General features: G+C 39.1%; 1 protein-coding gene across 3 annotated transcripts in view; it reads left to right on the top strand.

Moving 5' to 3' along the window:
* Positions 1–17,177, top strand: part of NRPC2 (nuclear RNA polymerase C2) — a 109,120-nt gene that overhangs the window by 39,287 nt on the left and 52,656 nt on the right. For all 3 annotated transcript variants that reach the window (XM_088973631.1, XM_088973630.1, XM_088973629.1), the window contains 5 exons: positions 7,859–7,960; positions 8,051–8,161; positions 8,285–8,401; positions 11,975–12,091; positions 12,175–12,255. In XM_088973631.1, coding sequence (XP_088829757.1) covers positions 7,859–7,960; positions 8,051–8,161; positions 8,285–8,401; positions 11,975–12,091; positions 12,175–12,255 — 528 coding nt within the window. The remainder of the gene's footprint in view (positions 1–7,858; positions 7,961–8,050; positions 8,162–8,284; positions 8,402–11,974; positions 12,092–12,174; positions 12,256–17,177) is intronic.

The raw sequence follows: 17,177 nt of genomic DNA, 5'->3' as shown, positions 1-17,177 counted from the left end.
ATAAAAACATGACTGAAAAGACCTGTGTGCCCTTACTTAAGTTAAGAGCACTTGTTCCAACACAACATTACAGATCAGCAACATTAATCTAGGTATAAAGACAGAAATACCCCTACGCTAGCACTCCCCCTCAAGCTGGTGAGTATATATCATATACTCCCAGCTTGTTACATATGTAGTCCATTCTTTCCCGACTCAAGCCTTTTGTAAATAAGTCAGCCCACTAATTTCCTGTATTAACATGTGTAGTGTCTAGCTCTCCATTCAGCACCTTCTCCCTCACAAAGTGACAATCAACGTCAATGTGCTTGGTTCTTTCATGAAACACTGGATTAGAGGAGATATGAACTGCAGCCTGATTATCACAATAGAGCTTCATTGGAGTGTTAATGTTGTACCCTACTTCCTGTAGAAGGTTCCTTAGCCACACTAATTTACAAGTGGTGTGCGCCATAGTCCTATATTCTAATTCTGCATTGCTTCTTGCCACAATCGTCTGCTTCTTACTTTTCCATGTCACTAGGTTACCTCCCAAATACGTGCAATAGCCTGTAGTAGACCGCCTATCAGACATAGAACCGGCCTAGTCAACATCAAAGTACCCTTCTATTTCAAGTTTTCCCCCACTCTTGTATATCAGACCGCAACCCGGAGCTCCTTTTAGATACTTCACAATTCTCAGAACTACATTCCAATGAGGAATCAGAGGTTTTTGCATGAACTGGCTTACCACACTAACCGCAAATGAGATGTCTGGTCTGGTAATGGTTAGGTAGTTCAGTTTGCCCACAAGTCGTCGGTATCTGCCAGGGTCTTCAAACACTTCACCCATATCACTACCGCTTAGCTTGGTATTTGTGTCCATGGGTGTTTCAGCTGGTTTGGCACCCAACAAGCCTGTTTCTTCCGGTAAATCAAGCACATACTTCCTCTGGCACAAATACCATACTTGGATCTCGCTACCTTTATCCCCAAGAAGTATTTCAGCTTACCCAAATCCTTTGTCTGAAAGTGATCTTGCAGACAAGTCTTCAGCCTATCAATACCAATGTTATCATTCCCAGTAATAACAATATCATCTACATACACCACCAACTGTATTTTTCCTCCCGGAGAGTCATGACTAAATGCAGAATGGTCAACTCTGCATTGTTTCATACCAAACTTCTTTACCACCTCACTGAACCTACCAAACCATGCTCGAGGAGGCTGTTTAAGCCCATATATAGCCTTCCTTAGTCTGCACACCTTACCATCCTCCCCTTGAGCAACAAACCCTGGAGGTTGCTCCATGTAGACCTCCTCGAGTAAGTCACCATGCAAAAAGGCATTCTTGATATCAAGCTGATATAGTGGCCACTCATACATGGCTGCAAGAGAGATCACAACACGAACTGACCCTATCTTAGCAACCGGTGAGAAGGTCTCTGTGTAGTCAATACCATAGGTTTGGGAGTACCCTTTTGCAATTAATTGTGCTTTCAGGCGTTCAACACTACCTTCAGGCAGATACTTAACCGTATAAACCCATTTACAGCCAACAACTTGCTTCCTAGGAGGAAGAGCAGTGAGGTCCCAAGTATGATTATGATGAAGGGCTGAGAGTTGTTCTTACATGGCACGACACCACTCTGGAGAGGCAAGGGCTTCCTGGACATCTTTAGGAACAATAACTGATGAAAACAGGGTAACAAACTGTCGATGGGAAGCGGAAAGGTGAGTAAGAGAAACATAATTAGAAATGGGATGAATGGTGCAAGTACGTTTACCTTTCCGCAAAGCAATGGGTAGATCAAGCTCTCAGATGCTAAGTGTGGGTCTGGTGCCGGATCCGTCGACGGAGATGTAGCCGGAGGAGTAGTAGCTGGTGCGCGTGGGCAATGTGTATACACATGACGAATAGGTGGGCGTTCAACAATTGGTGGCATCGGAGGCAAGGATTTGGTCACGAATGGAACAAAGGAAGGAGGATCGACAACGGGAAGTGGAGGAGGAGGAGGTGATGAGGAGGAAGAAGCATCACCGGACCCCATAAAGAACGGAGTAGACTCAAAGAAACTGACATCAACGCACACAAAGGACCGTCGAGAACCAAGATGGTAACACCTATACCCTTTTTGGGTCCGAGAATAGCCAAAGAAGATGCACTTGAGAGAACATGCATCGAACTTGTCATTCTCGGGACCCAGATTATGGACAAAGCAGGCACACCAAAAAACTCTCGGTGTAAGAGGGAACGAAGACAAAGTGGGAAACAAGACCTGAAACGGAGAATGACCATCAAGGATGAATGTGGGCATCCGATTAATCAGAAAGCAAGAGGTAAGCACTGCATCACTCCAAAAAGGTTTGGGAACATGCATGTGATGCATGAGGGATCTTGCTGTTTCAAGGAGATGGCGATTCTTTCTGTCAGCCACCTCGTTTTGTTGTGTGGTGTAGGTACACGAGGTCTGATGTATAATGCCGTGTTGGTCCAGGTATTCCTGAAATGATGAGGATAAATATTTGCGGCCATTATTAGAACGAAAAACTTTGATGTGGGTACCAAATTGGTTACGAATCTCAGAATAAAATTTCTGAAAAATGGAAAACAATTCACATTTTTCTTTCATTAAATAGAGCCACGCCATCCCTGAAAAATCATCCACAAAAACGACAAAATATCTGTATCCATTATAAGACATCACTTTATAAGGACCCCAAACATCTGAATGAACTAAAGAAAAAGGACTCGACACATGGTTATCAACCCTAGAACTAAAGGGAACATGATGGTGTTTCCCAAATTGACACGACTCACAATCCAAAACAGAAAGCTAACTCATGGACGGAACCAAGGACTTCAAGACTTTTAGCGACGGATGACCAAATCGGTAGTGCCACTGGAGATGTGAAAGAGTTGACTGGAGAGCTATTGAAGTTCTACCACCACCACCACCGTCAAGATAATACAGTCCACCTGCTTCATGCCCTCCACCAATCTTCATCCCCGTCTTGAGATCCTGTAAAACACACATAGAAGGATAAAAGGTAATGGAGCAGTTAAGTGATTTGGTCAGCTTACTAACAGACATAAGCTTAAAAGGCAATTTAGGAACATACGAAATTGATGAGAGGGATACAGGATCTAGGTCAACATTACCAACACCACAAATTGAGGATGTGGAACCATTAGCAAGGGTGACAGATTGTGATGTTGAGCAATGAGATAAGGAGGAAAACACACTTGGAGTTCCAGTCATGTGATTGGAGGATCCAGAGTCAATGATCCAGGGATTTGGTGTAGATGTCAGACAAGCCATACCTGAGTGAGCAAAAGTCACCCGTGTTCTGCTGTGATTGGATAAACCTCTCATATTCTCCTGTCTAAAGTTGGAACTTGAGTCACCGGTCATGGCATGATTGGCCCAGGTTGAGGGAGGACCATGTAGATCATAACAATAGTTGATGGTATGTCCATCCGTACCACAATGAGTGCACTTCCTTGGGCCTGAGCTACGTTCTCTACCAGGGGCTCCCCTTGAATCTTTGCCCCCAATACGACCACCACCATGATTATGAGTAGACCCACCATTGCCACTTCGGCCATACGCAGAACCACTACCACCACCACGGCCAGACTGAGCTCCCATAGCTCCACCTCTAACACCATAGCCTCTCGATGCAGTAAAGGCAGATCTATCTGAGATATTAGAGTTCTCAGTTGATCCGATAGAAATCCTCCGGAGTCGAGCAAATACCTCTTCTAGGGACGGAAGAGCTGATCCTCCTAATATCTGAGCCCGTACTGGTTCATATTCAGACTTTAGTCCCACAAAAAATCTAGTCACATCAAGCTGCTCTCTCTGTTGTTGCTGAATCTTGACATCAGAAGTGAGAGGATGATAGACATTCAACTCATTACGTATGCTCCTCATGTTGGCATAGTACTCATCAAGACTCTAATTGCCCTATTGCAGGTTAAAGTACTCTTGATAAAGCTGATAAACTCTAGTTGTATTGTCCTGCCCCGAATACAATTTTTCGCATGGTCCCACACATCTTTGGCAGTATTTAGAAACTTGAAGTTCACACTAATCCTGGGTTCCATACTGTTCCACTACCATGTGATGATCTGAGCATCTTTTTGCTCCCAGTCCTCATACTCATGAGAGTCAGAGGAGGGTTTATCCTCTCTGATGTGTTTTACCTTCTTCTTTGCCTTCAGAAAGACTTCAACGGATTTACTCCAAGGCACATAATTCTCTCCGTTTAATTTAATGGAGGTCATCTGAACATTCAGGTGTCTGTAGGCACCATCACACTAGGTTTATAATCATTATTATGATCATATCTTTTCCTTCAAAATGCACAAAGAAACCAGCATAAACCCTAGCACAATACTGTCCGAAACCCTAGCGTATGGTCTGAAACACACTTCCTATTTAATCCATAACAGATATCATGCACTGAAATCTCTTACCTTATCACTGAAGTAACACCCATACGAGCAGGAAATCAGTCTACACACGACAACCACTGCACACACAACAGCCACACACGACAGCCACTGCACACACAGTTCGGCCCTCTATTCTTCCTCTACTAGGAGACGGCGATCTCAGAAATCACAGCAACCAACCACATACAACCTGACTGGAGGCATAGAAACCTCCAAGGGAAGAGGACGATTACTCCTTTTCAGCCCTTTCCTTTTTCTCCAATCGAACACAGAAAAAAAGGAAAAACCCTAGATAGGGTGCGCAGAGAATAGAAACCTAGGCAGATTCAAGTTGTTCTGATACCATGTTAGAATTCAGGTCTGCCTTAGAGTTCTGGCTGTCTGAGATTAGTTATGTAGAAGAAGAAAGGTGAAAGAGAGAGAGAAAGAGAGAAGTGAGAATTCTGGTTCGAACTGAAAGAGTCAACATGACTTCTCCCAGTCGGCCAGGAAGTATTTATATTATTATTAAAACAATACTGAAAAGACCTATGTGCCCTTACTTAAGTTAAGAGCACTTGTTCCAACACAATATTACAGATCAGCAACATTAATCTAGGTATAAAGACAGAAATACCCCTACGCTAACACTAGGAAATGGCAAGATCGACTTTGATTCAGAGGGAAGCATCTATGCAACTGAAGCAGAAGTTGATCTCTAGGAGGTGGCTTTGGTTGGAACAAAAATTCTTAGGTCAAGAGTCATTGGGGAGTGTTGATTTGCTTCAACCTGTGCAACTGGTGAATCTCGAGTACGAGACAAGCTCTGATCCTGAAAGTCTTGGAAAAGGACAAAGGAAGCTATTATTGGCTTACGTTAATTGTTTTGTGCCAGACCACCCCTTGAAACGAATTCTTAAGCCATCTTGCTTTTCTGTTGTTTTTTTTTCCATTTTTGGTCACCCTAGTTCACTCTCTTCTTGTGTTCCAGGTTCAGGAGGAGTTCTATCCCAACACCAGATTTGCCTAACTTGTAGAAAAAAAGCAAAGTCTCAATTGAGGCCAGTGTTGTTAAAGACACAGAGCAAAGTTTTTTGTGAAACAAAATGGATAACTTGGACAGGAAAGGAGTTACAGACGTGGCAAATAAATTAGGGATGAAAAGTTCTGAGATAGAAGGGGAGCTGGGAAGAAATTCTCACTATGACTCAAAGCAAGAGTAGGATGGTCTTGGAAAGACGAAGGGATATGGCTTGAAGAAAGGCCCAAATAGCGAATTGAAGAGGTTGCAATTGGGGATCACCTACCAGGCAGCACTATCTCTAACAAGTGCTAATAGAACGTTTGGTAAGGGAATGACGACTGGAGTTAAACAATGAAAATCTTAAGAAGGAATGTTAGAGGGTGGGTGGAGAATTGTAGAGGGCTCTTGTTAAAGAAACAATAAAAAGAGGAAATCCAGGAAGCTCGTATGTGGAAGGAAGCGGAGTTAGATTCTTTACATGAGCATGAGGATATTCCCTAGTGCCTTGGGGGAACTTGAATGTTACTAGATTGCAAGGTGCCAACCAGCTGGTTGGTAAGGTCTCCTGCTGGTCGTATCTGAGACTTGGGATCAAATCCCACCTGCACCTGAGTTGGTGGATGGGCTTCCCCCCTTTGTGTAGCCCTTCAAAAGATATAAAAAAAGAACTTCAGTATTACTAGATTTAGACATGAGAACTCAAATGGGAGGAGACTGGCTAGAAGCAAGAAGGATTTTTCGAGGTTCATTGCCAGACACAGATTGACAGACATCCCTGTCCATAATGGGAAGTTTACTTGTTCCAACATGCAGGTGAATGTAATTAGTTGCAAACTGGATAGGTTTTTGTTATCTACAGCTTGGGAAGAGCATTTTCCAAATACTTTTTAGGAGATTAAACCCCGATGCGTCTTATGATCATTGGCCATTAGTCCTTCAAATTGATTTGGTTATTGGGCAAAAATTTCCATTCAGATTAGCGAAGGTGTGGGTCATTAACATGGATTTTCAGCAAAAGGTGCTGCAGGAAGAAAGAGTAGAGTGGCTAGAACGAGAGTTTTATGAGCAATAAGTTTGTTGTCAGGGATAAGGTGTTGGTTGTTGATGGGCCCCTTGTTCCAGTTTCGGAAAGGATTATATCAGAAATATCAGCCACTACTCATTGAGAGGGTGTTCGACAGCATGGTGTTTTTTTGAAGACAAAACATCTGCTTCATCAGCAAAATTATATTATTTTTGCTGATGTGGCAATTGATTTTGTTTTTTCAGAAACAAACTAACCATTTTGTCAAACACCCCGATATTTACTACTGATCTTGTTTCCTATACTTTGATTTGAACTGTTGTCGTACATTTTTTCTTGACTGTTATGTGACTTGAACTGCTGTCTGACCCCCCCTCGACTGTTGCTTTTGCCTAGGCTTCTGGAAAATCAATGGAGATTTGTGGAAGATTGAGAAAAAATTAGATAGTAAAACCATGGAATTTGTGAGTGGGTCGGTGATTTTCGTTTGTCCCTTTCCGATATTGGACTACAACCTTATTTATTGTGGTAAATAAGGATATACCTTTACTATTGCTATTTATATAAGCAGTAAATCTCAATTGAAAAGAGATAGATGGCTTTTAGAATTTATCACATTATTCATTTAAGACCAAGGATTGAAATGTCATTGTTGGTGGAAATGTTGGTCATCCAAATATAAGAAACATGTCGGAAATGTCGAAAATATCATTTTGAAATATTGTAAAAATTATAGATATGGTGGAGACATTGTGAATTATGCAAAATATAGAATGGTATTTTATGAAATGATAAAAGAAGCATAGGCACACCTTTTTAAATTATTATCTTATTCCAAATCCTTAAACAAAGCTAAGAAACTGAGGTTATAGACAAAAGAATATGTTCTGAAGTTGCCCTGTAAACCTTAAGATTCAGAGCTTCATGATAAAATGAATGAAGGAAAAAATTCAAACTCGTAGAAAATGTAAATGGTTGTAATAGAAACTAAGGTTATACAGAAAAGAATATGTTGATTCTGGTAAAATTTCGTGTTGCTACCTATTGAAATGGAAATATGTCATGGAATTATTAGTGACATTAGGGACATTTTAAACCATGTTTAAGACCAAAATTTGGAAGAATTCTTTCAATTTGCTTGCTATGACGTAGCTTATATGCATGTCTAATATATACCAACTGTTTGGATTATCTGACAGACCTACATGATTCTGTATTAATTTTGAGGAAATAATTTTTGCTTTGCCTATTTCAGGAATTTTAGACTGGTAGGATATACATTTGGTATTTACATTCTTTTTATAATTGTGGAGACTGGTCTATAATTAATTTGATACTCTGGTGCTTTTTGTTTTTTGCTTTTCCCCCTTTTTGTTGGTTTTGGTAGTATATTGTGAAAGATAGCATTACCTATGGCTTAGAAAGGGCAATTTCTACCGGAAATTGGGATCTCAAACGATTCAGAATGCATAGGAAGGGAATGACACAGGTTTTTTTTTTTTTTGTTTTTCCTCCACTCTTTTTTTTATTTACTATAAGGTTTTCTGTTCATGAACAAGCTGGAATCATTATTTTGTAGGTGCTTGCTAGGCTTTCATTTATTGCAACCTTAGGCCACATGACCAAAATCTCACCACAATTTGAGAAGTCTAGGAAAGTAAGTGGACCTAGGGCATTGCAACCTAGCCAGGTATGGATGGTTCTCTTTGCTACAACATAGTATGTAAGTTACAGGTATTTTGTAGGTTGTAGCACTTTTGTTACTTCTACTCTGATTCGTTTCTGTTATTACATTTATTTATTTTTGGTTAAGTGGGGTATGCTTTGCCCCTGTGACACTCCTGAAGGTGAAGCTTGTGGGTTGGTGAAAAACTTGGCTCTGATGACTCATGTCACAACTGATGATGAGGAGGGTCCATTGATTTCTCTGGTTTGTTATTTTTCTTTCATATATCTTCCAGTCGAACCAATAATCTGTTATTAAACCTTCTGGATGAAAGCTCCATGTTATATTGCAAATTCTGATATTTGTTTCTGTATTTATATGGATGTGTCAATTGAACATATGTAAGACATTATATAGCTTGTCTTTCTTCCTTTGCTTTTGGTAGACCTGGAGGAAAGACCTTGAAAGTCATCTTGATCAGGTTCAGTTCTTGGTTAGGTAGTTCAGATCAAGGATTTGGTTGGGTTTGTGTTATTGCTAAAGATTTCTTACATTGAATAAGGATAAGATTTATGAAAACCAGCTCAAGTTACACTTATATATATTCAACGGAATCACCCTATATGCCTGTTTTCTGGAGTAATGGATCTCTCGTCTTTCTTAGGTCTGGCAATTTTGACCCTAACCCACCTGACCCACCCGCTTAAAACCCATCCATACCCACCCATTTGAGTAGTGTGTCAATATGGGTCAAATCACCCATTGGGTCAAGTAAACAGGATTGGGTCATGGGTACCCAAGGATTAGGTTAGGGTTTGAAAATGAGAGAATCGAGTAACCCTCTACCTCAACCTCTCCACCTCTCTGCTTCCATCTCTTCATCTCTCCGTCTCCACCTCTTCTCTGCCATTGACCATGCATTCATGTCCGTGTTGGCCATTGCTGTTGATTGCCACTAACGAGTTGTAAACCAAGTTGCAGATCAAGTTCGCAATGGCCGTCACTCAATCACTGTCTACTACTGCTAACAAGTTGTAGTTCTCCAAGTTGAAAATCAAATTCTCAGCCATTGTTGCCGGAGAGGTCCCATTAGATAGCTAATCAAGTTGTAGATCTCGAACTATTGCTATTTGATCTAACATGAACTCCAACATTGCTTCCTCCGCCGCTTTTGATAAGTGTTGGTGGTTTTGAGAATGGATTGAAGCACCAAATTTCCCGACCTACAACTATTAAATCGTCATTGCTGTTGTCCTCTGACACATGATTCTTTACATTGAAGAAGAGGTGGAGCAAGAACTGAAACATCATCATCTTGATGCTCCATTTTTTTCACATTCTTAGTAAACGAAGGCCTTACAACAATGTATTTTTGACTTACACAGTCGAAGAATGCCCTCCTCCCAATTTTGGATTTTCTACATTTTTCTATAATTTTTTGTGCAAAAATTTGTTTGTTTCTTTTTTTTGTACTTTTTTCATTTTTTATTATGTTCTGTTAATTTCTGTATTTAAACATTTTCTCCAAAATTTTCCATATCCTTATTTTTGGATCATATATCTATATATATATATATCTATTTGAAAAAGGCAAAGTATAGTATATTGAATTAATCACTGATCAAGGTCCTTTGTACAAAAAGAAACTGCACAAGACAAACCCACTAAAAAAATCCACCCTCAAAAAAGAAGATGAGAAAGTATCATTTCCAAATACATTATGGATGAAATATATTTTTTGAAAACTTTTATTACTTTATGTGTTTTATTTATTTTTATCATTTAGTGTATTTCTACGATTTTTACTTTTTTGTTATATATATAATTTTTATCATTTTCTGTTTTTCTTGGCATTAGCTGAAATATATAATTTTTTATTTTTTTTTATTTTTATGTTTATGCATTTTTTTTTGGTTGAAGTATATATGTTTTGTTTTATAATTTTATGTGTTTTCTGCAATTTTTATCATTTAAGTTATTTTCTGCAATTTCTATATTTTTCTTGTTTTTATGCAATTACCATTTTCTTTAATTTTTTGTATTTGTTTTTTTTTTCCATTTCGAATTTCCTCAATTTCTTGTATTTTTTTTTTAATTTTGTGCTATTTTCTACGATTTTGAAATTCCTCTTTTACACTTTATTCAAAATTTTTATTGTTTCTTTTCTTTTATTTTGCAAATTCTGATGTTTTACACAAAATGTATATTTTTTACTATTTTTGTGTTTTAATGTTTTTTATTTTTTATTTGAAAAAATTGAAATCTTTATGTTTTTGCGTTGAAATATATGGGTCTCTGTTTTTATGCAGTTAGAAATAAAAAGAAAGGAAAGGTCTGTTTTGAATCAGAGGGTCAAATGGGTGGGTTAGGGCCAGTCAGGGTCAAAGTGGGTTGTGACCTTGTTCAGGGGGTAGACAGGCCTTAAACCGACCCTTCTGAACCAAGTTGAAAAAAACTAAAAAGAAAATAAAGATGCGAGCCTCAATTCGGTCCGATGCACCCCAATCGGCGTACCAGGGTGTATCAATATTTGGAACCTTGCCTAACCTTTGGCATTTTTAACACAGTGGCTGCCCTCAGACTTGAACCTGTGTTCTCATGCTTGCCAGCCTGAGATTTTACCATTACACCAAATTATGGCCCCTTGTTTGAACAGACCAATCCCTAGATAAATTTAATTTACCTTAGCTAGATAATTAGTGGTTTTAAGAGAGTGAGAGGATTTCTTAGTAATAATAAGTATATATCATTTTAATATTTTCTGTAAATTCTTTTTTGAAATGACTTTGTCGCTGGTCCATATATCTAAAATACTTTCCCTTTGAATCACTAAAGCATATGTTACCTGTAAAGAATGCAAGAAAAGAATGTACATAAGATTTTTCTTGTGTTGTTTATAATGTGTAGGCAAAACTGTACATATTCCTTCTTTATCGTTTTGATAAAGTGCAGACACACATGTGCTTTTTTATGAAGGTGGCCTTGTTATTTTATGATAGGATTTTCTTCACAATAAAACTCTTGGGATTCTTATTCTACTTTTTTTGCTTTTCAATTGATAACTAATTATTCATAATATTTTAATTGAGAAAAAGAATTGAGTTATGTACAATATGCCTGCTATCCTCCATCTTCAGGCTAGCGAGTAGCTATCCAGCCCACTTCCTTACTGATGACATTGAAGTTGATCCAAAACCAATTGATCGTTGTATACCCCTTCCTTCCTTGGCCATTATATACACCAAGCTATTTGCAGATCTTTGAATCTAGGAGAAAGTTGTTTGAAGTTCCCTGCCAATAATATGATTACTTTCATGATAGCTTTATGTTGCCATAGTCCTTTTTTGTTGTACTGTAGCCAGACCTTCACCACCTTAGTCTCCTACTATATTCCTGCAGCTAATTACTCTTCCAATTCACAGTCCTCCACCAGCAGCTGAGTCCCCATGACCTACTGGTCCAGAACATATTGCCAGAATGATCCATGTTTCTCTAAATGCGCCTCCTATGCATCAGGGTCCCACATTTCCTCTATTGTAGCCATTAAAGTTCTCCAATAATAGCTCTCAAGTGACACCATAGACGTAGCACTTTGTGAAGTTATACTAGAGGTTATTTTACATAGTGAACTCTATTAAATGACTTTATATCAGTGAACTTAGTTATTTGTATGAATTTGAAAATAAGGAGCATAGTTGCTTGACATATTGCATGTTTGTATATTTTTTCTGGTTAATTTGAATTTGCCTTTTGATATGGTCATGTAATTTGTGGCTATGATTTCATATGCTTGAATGTACTGTTTATTTACTATGATGTTTATTTTTCCTGCATCAGTGTCACAGCGTGGGTGTTGAAGACTTGGAACTGCTATCTGCAGAGGAGATTCATACACCAAATTCGTTTCTAGTTATTTTTAATGGGCTTATTCTTGGAAAGCATAGGCAGCCAAAGGTATATAATGCCCTATAGAGGTGATTACTGTCTTGTTCTGCAGGTTCGGCTTCTAGTTAAGGGTTTTTTTTGTCTTCTTGCAGCAATTTGCTAATGCCCTGAGAAAGTTGAGGAGATCTGGCAAAATTGGAGAGTTTGTAAGTGTCTATGTAAATGAGAGACAGGTAAGTTCTTGCAACGGTGGTTTTTTTTTTTTGGCTAGTTGTTCACTCTCTTTCTCTTGTTTTCTTTTTACATTAGTATAATTTGAGAACCGTTTTTTATCTATTTTAGGGATGTACCACTCTTCTTCGGATTGGATCCATTTCTTTTGTACCCTTAGAGGGTATATGGTCTTGTGCTTTCATCCAGCAAATTACAGTTTGACAATCCTCTTCCACAATCACATCTCTCCACCCCTGCTGCTGTACCAGTTTTAGACCTTGAATTAGTGCTAGCAATTCTGCTCTTAAGAAGTTAGCCTTTCCTGATGGGCCTGTAAAACTGAGTATAATATTAGTATATTACCATTCTGGTATCTGATGGCACCCTCCACACCCAAAGGTCATGGCTGTCCAAGGCAACACCCATCAAAATTGAAGTTGATTTAACTTGCTTCAGGAGGAGACCAATCTAGTAGTCTTTGCTTTTTGCTAATCTGAAAAACAATCATTGTTTGCCATCCCCTTAAAAAGTCATTTATGGATACTGCCTTAAACTTATCTGCACCAGCACCCAATGTGCCACCCTGATCAAGGTGAGTTCTATAACCTCTTCATCTGATTCGTGATTCTCAATAAGTTTAGCATTCTTTTCACATGACATCCCCCACAGAACAGCAGCTCTCATACACTGCCAAAGGACTTTGTGTCTCCGAGTAGAGAGACGCAGGAAATCTGTCTTGAACAAGTGCACTACCTCGCTTGGTGCATACCAATTCTTACCCACCATAGAAAGAAAGTGCTTCCATAACTGTAGTGCAAAAGGGCAGTGCAACAACTGGTGGGTGGTGGACTCCCCACTCTTTAGGCATAAGACACTTGGAGGTCTTACTGATTTTGTTTGCAGCTTCCCAACAGAACATCTTAACTTTTGAGGGGAACAGTCTGGACCTAAACTTTCTAGCAGGAAGTGATTGAGGATCAACATAGGGAAGTGAAGTTTTAAGGAAGGGAACATAAAAGTAGGAGCCTTTAACCTCAGGAGCCCATATCCTCTCATCACACCCTGCAGGGGAGAGCTGGACATCTTGGAGTAGAATAAGTAAAGGAATTAATTCATAGGTTTCATGGTCTCTAAGAGGTCTTCTTAACCCTAAATCCCAGACTAGCCCATTCCTTTCCCTGGTTGACATTTCAACAATTGTTTTATTTTTGATAGCGGATAGGTTGTAAATTCTAGGAAAAGAAAGGCAAAGGTGAAAATACCCCCACCACAAGTCTTCCCAGAACTTTAATTCTTGATCTGAAATTGCATCATATTGATGTGTTGCAAAAAATTGGAAAGTTAGATTCATTTTCCATGGTCTTCTTGCATTAACGCTTCTATCTGGACCTCTGTCCCAGCCATATGGGTGCTCTCCATAAATACTTTTAACAAAAAGACACCACAATACCTCACTTTCTTTAGGGAATCTCTACAGCCGTTTGCCTAATAAGGCCTTATTCTTCTCTAACAACGTCCTAATCCCAAATCATCCCCCTCTCTTACATCCATCCTAATATGTCCTTACTCTTCAATTGATAATTTTTATGGTCGCTACCTCTTGAAAACTGACAATAAATAGGTTGGAAGGTTGAAAAGGGTAGATTTGATTAAAGTCACCGACCCCCTTTTGAGATATAGTGCTTTTTCCAAGAAGCTAAATCTCTTTATCATTGCATCCCAAAAGCTCCCCTCCCTTGGGTCCCACCCCCCAAAGGGAAGCCCTGAGTATTTCAAAGGCCACTCTTGAATTCCACATCCAAGAATAGAAGCACATTCCCGCAGATTTTCTCTAGTAATTTGAATTCCCATCAGATTATACCTTGCTATATTTACCTTGAGCCCCTAAACCGTTTCCGCCAACTCCAAAATTAACCTAAGAGTTCTCACATCCTCCAAACATCTAATTCCCCCAAGATTCAAGTGTCATTTGCAAACTGCAAATGAGAAACCACTCGAAAAAAAATCCTCTCATCCGTTCTTTTCAGCAACTTACTAATGATCTCAACCACCAAGGTGAATTACAAGGGGAATCTTCTTGTCGAGCCCCTCTTGTGGCTTTAAAAAAATCTTTAGGAGATCCATTGATGAGAATTGAGAAATGTGTGGTCCTCAAACAACCCAATACCATCTGATCCACCTTTATCCAAATCCCATCTTTTTTTTTTGAAGATTAATAAAGTAAAAAAAAATTATTGCTAAAATAAAAGACTACACCTTAAGTATGGTGACAGGATCATAAGAAGGCACTACCAAAACAAGAAAGAACCAAGATAAACACATAACAAACTTCAAAGCAAACAATACAACAAAAAGCCAGATTTTAAGAATTCATAGAACACCAAAATTCTGCCCTGAAGTATTCGTTCTTTATTCCTTGAAATTTTGGCATATTCAACACCCAACCAATCACTGAAGAGCTGATCCATGCCACCACCTCTACCATTCTTTTCTTCTTATTCTCGAATATTCTTCTATTTCTTTCCTTCCATACTTCCCAACACACAGCAAATGGAATGCAGCTCCACATCAATTTGACCTTAGTATCACCCTGAATTCTTGGACAGCACCCAAAGATTTCAGACTGATCTGAAATTGACCACATATTCACTTTTAAACAGCTTGTAAAAGTGGAACCACATTGGGAAAATGGACAAGAAAAGAGCACATCTGCTTGGAAATTGAAATGCTCTACTCTTTAAGATATCTGAGTCAGTAGGCATTTTAGGTACCTCCAGCTCAAATCCCATCTCCCCCATCACCCATTTTTGGTAGCCCTAGTCCATGTGGTCATAGGTCTTCTCCAAATCCAATTTAAGCACAAAGCCACTTTTCCCCGACTTCGTAAAATCTTCCAAAGCTTCATTAGCGCCCAGGGCTTGGTCTAAAATCTGTCTGTTTTGCACAAAAGCTCCTTGTTCTATTGAGACCACAAAATGAAGTACCTTCTTAAGCCTCACTGGCAACAGATTTGCCACTACTTTGTGTAAACTTGTAGTGGCACTAATGGGTTGAAAACCTTTAGTAGAGACTGCACTTGCAGATTTAGGGATTAAGGAAATAAATGTTGCATTCATCCCTTTTCCTACCTTCTCCATCTTGAAAAATTTGTGAAAAATCTTCATTGGGTCATATTTTTTCCCACTCATCCCCATCACGACCCTCTTTACCTAATCCAAAGTAAAAGAGTCTTCCAATTTCGCAGCCAACTCTTTAGGTATTCTTTCTCAACCCAGCCCTTCCACAATTGGTCTGGTTGGGCAAGGTACTGCAAACAATCTCTTAAAATAAGAAGTAAAAGCTTTTTTCTCCTCCCATCAGCCAACAAGTGAAAAATCTTACTATTTCCATCCCCCTCTTTTCACCACTTGCATCTTATTTTTTGTCTCTAGCTAATCTCTTCCCTCCTCAAAGTTAACTCCAAATCAGCTTTCAGTCCAATCTCTGTTTCTTTTTTCTTTGCTCAAATCCCTCTCCTCTTCCCTTTCTTTTTTTTTTGTCTAAAGCTTCAATTTGGTCCAAAACCTCTACTTTATTTCCTCCAAGTCTTCCAAATATTTTCTTGTTTCCAAATCTTTTACTTTTCTTTTGCCATTTTTAATTTTTGCAAGAAATGAAACGCTGCCCAATCTTCAACCTTACAATCATTCCACCCGGTTTCAATATTTTTCTTGATACTAGGGTGTGTTAGCCACATGGTTTTGAATCTAAAAGGGATTGGACGAAAGTTCAACTTTTTTGATTCCAAAAGCAAGGACCAGTGATCTGAAGTAGGTCTAGCCAAAGCTTTAACCACAACTGCTCCAAATAGATCTTCCCACTAGGTTAGAGCATGCAAATTGTGCATTTTGCAAAGGTAAATCCCTTAACATACAGTCATCAACGAACTCAATAAAATTTCTCACGCTTTTTGTGGTTTTTGATGATCTAACATTCTCTTCGGAACAAAATTATACAATCCCTTTCATAACTACTAATATTATACAACCCACCCACAAGTTCTCCCTATCCCTATAAGAAATTGATCCATAAACATTGGTCAACCACCACACAAAACCCTTTTCATTGTCCTTAAATTTCATTGCAAATATATTACACCCCCCACCACCACTTCCAAACATTCCACTTGATTATCCTCCCAAGCTATTCCTACCCAAATGCTTGTCATCCAAGCATTAGTGACCAATTCAATTTTAGTTTCTTGCAAAACTATCATGGATGGTTTAATTCTCATTAAGAAGTCCTTCACCACTCTCCTCTTCCTTGCACTCCCTAGACCTCTCATGTTCCAATTGTTCATCTTCGTTGACCCTTCAACAGCCCTTGTTCCCCACCAATCTGTATTCTTGATTTCCCTCTTTTATGTGAAGTCTTCTCAATTTTAATTCAAGATGAAGTAAGTATTACCAGTTTGGACCTTCTCTTTTGTGAATTTCACACCTTTGTGTCTCCCTTCTGCTTTGCTAGTTGAATTCCCAAAGCCTTCGAAAGACCTCCACTCCATTAGTGATGTTCCCCACCATCTCCTCACCCTCCCATCTTTTACGCACTACAGAAGCCTCCCTTAGATCTTTCAACCGCCCTCACCCTCACTTACCACCCCTTCTAAATGCTCTTCATTTTTTGCCCCTTCCTTCAAATAATCCAACATCAACCTCTACAATGGTTTCCCCTAGTCTTTCCTCTCCCCAATCTCCTCAGTTGACTTTCCTAAGACCTCCCACTCCCTTGGACTGCAAGGAACAATAGCATCTAGTCCATTGGGCAAAAAGTGATTTTGGTTTTGATTTTGATTTAGACTTACTTCTTGATCTACTAACTTGCAACCGCAACTTACAATAGGTGAGGTAAGAGAAAAACAAATAGTGGGGGGATTTGTACTTCTTTAATTGGTTGTTAAGAA

Source organism: Nelumbo lutea, chromosome 2 (assembly GCF_056320005.1).
Source record: "Nelumbo lutea isolate HS-2025 chromosome 2, American lotus-T2T, whole genome shotgun sequence".
NCBI lineage: Eukaryota > Viridiplantae > Streptophyta > Magnoliopsida > Proteales > Nelumbonaceae > Nelumbo > Nelumbo lutea.
This window is presented reverse-complemented; position numbering and strand designations above follow the sequence as displayed.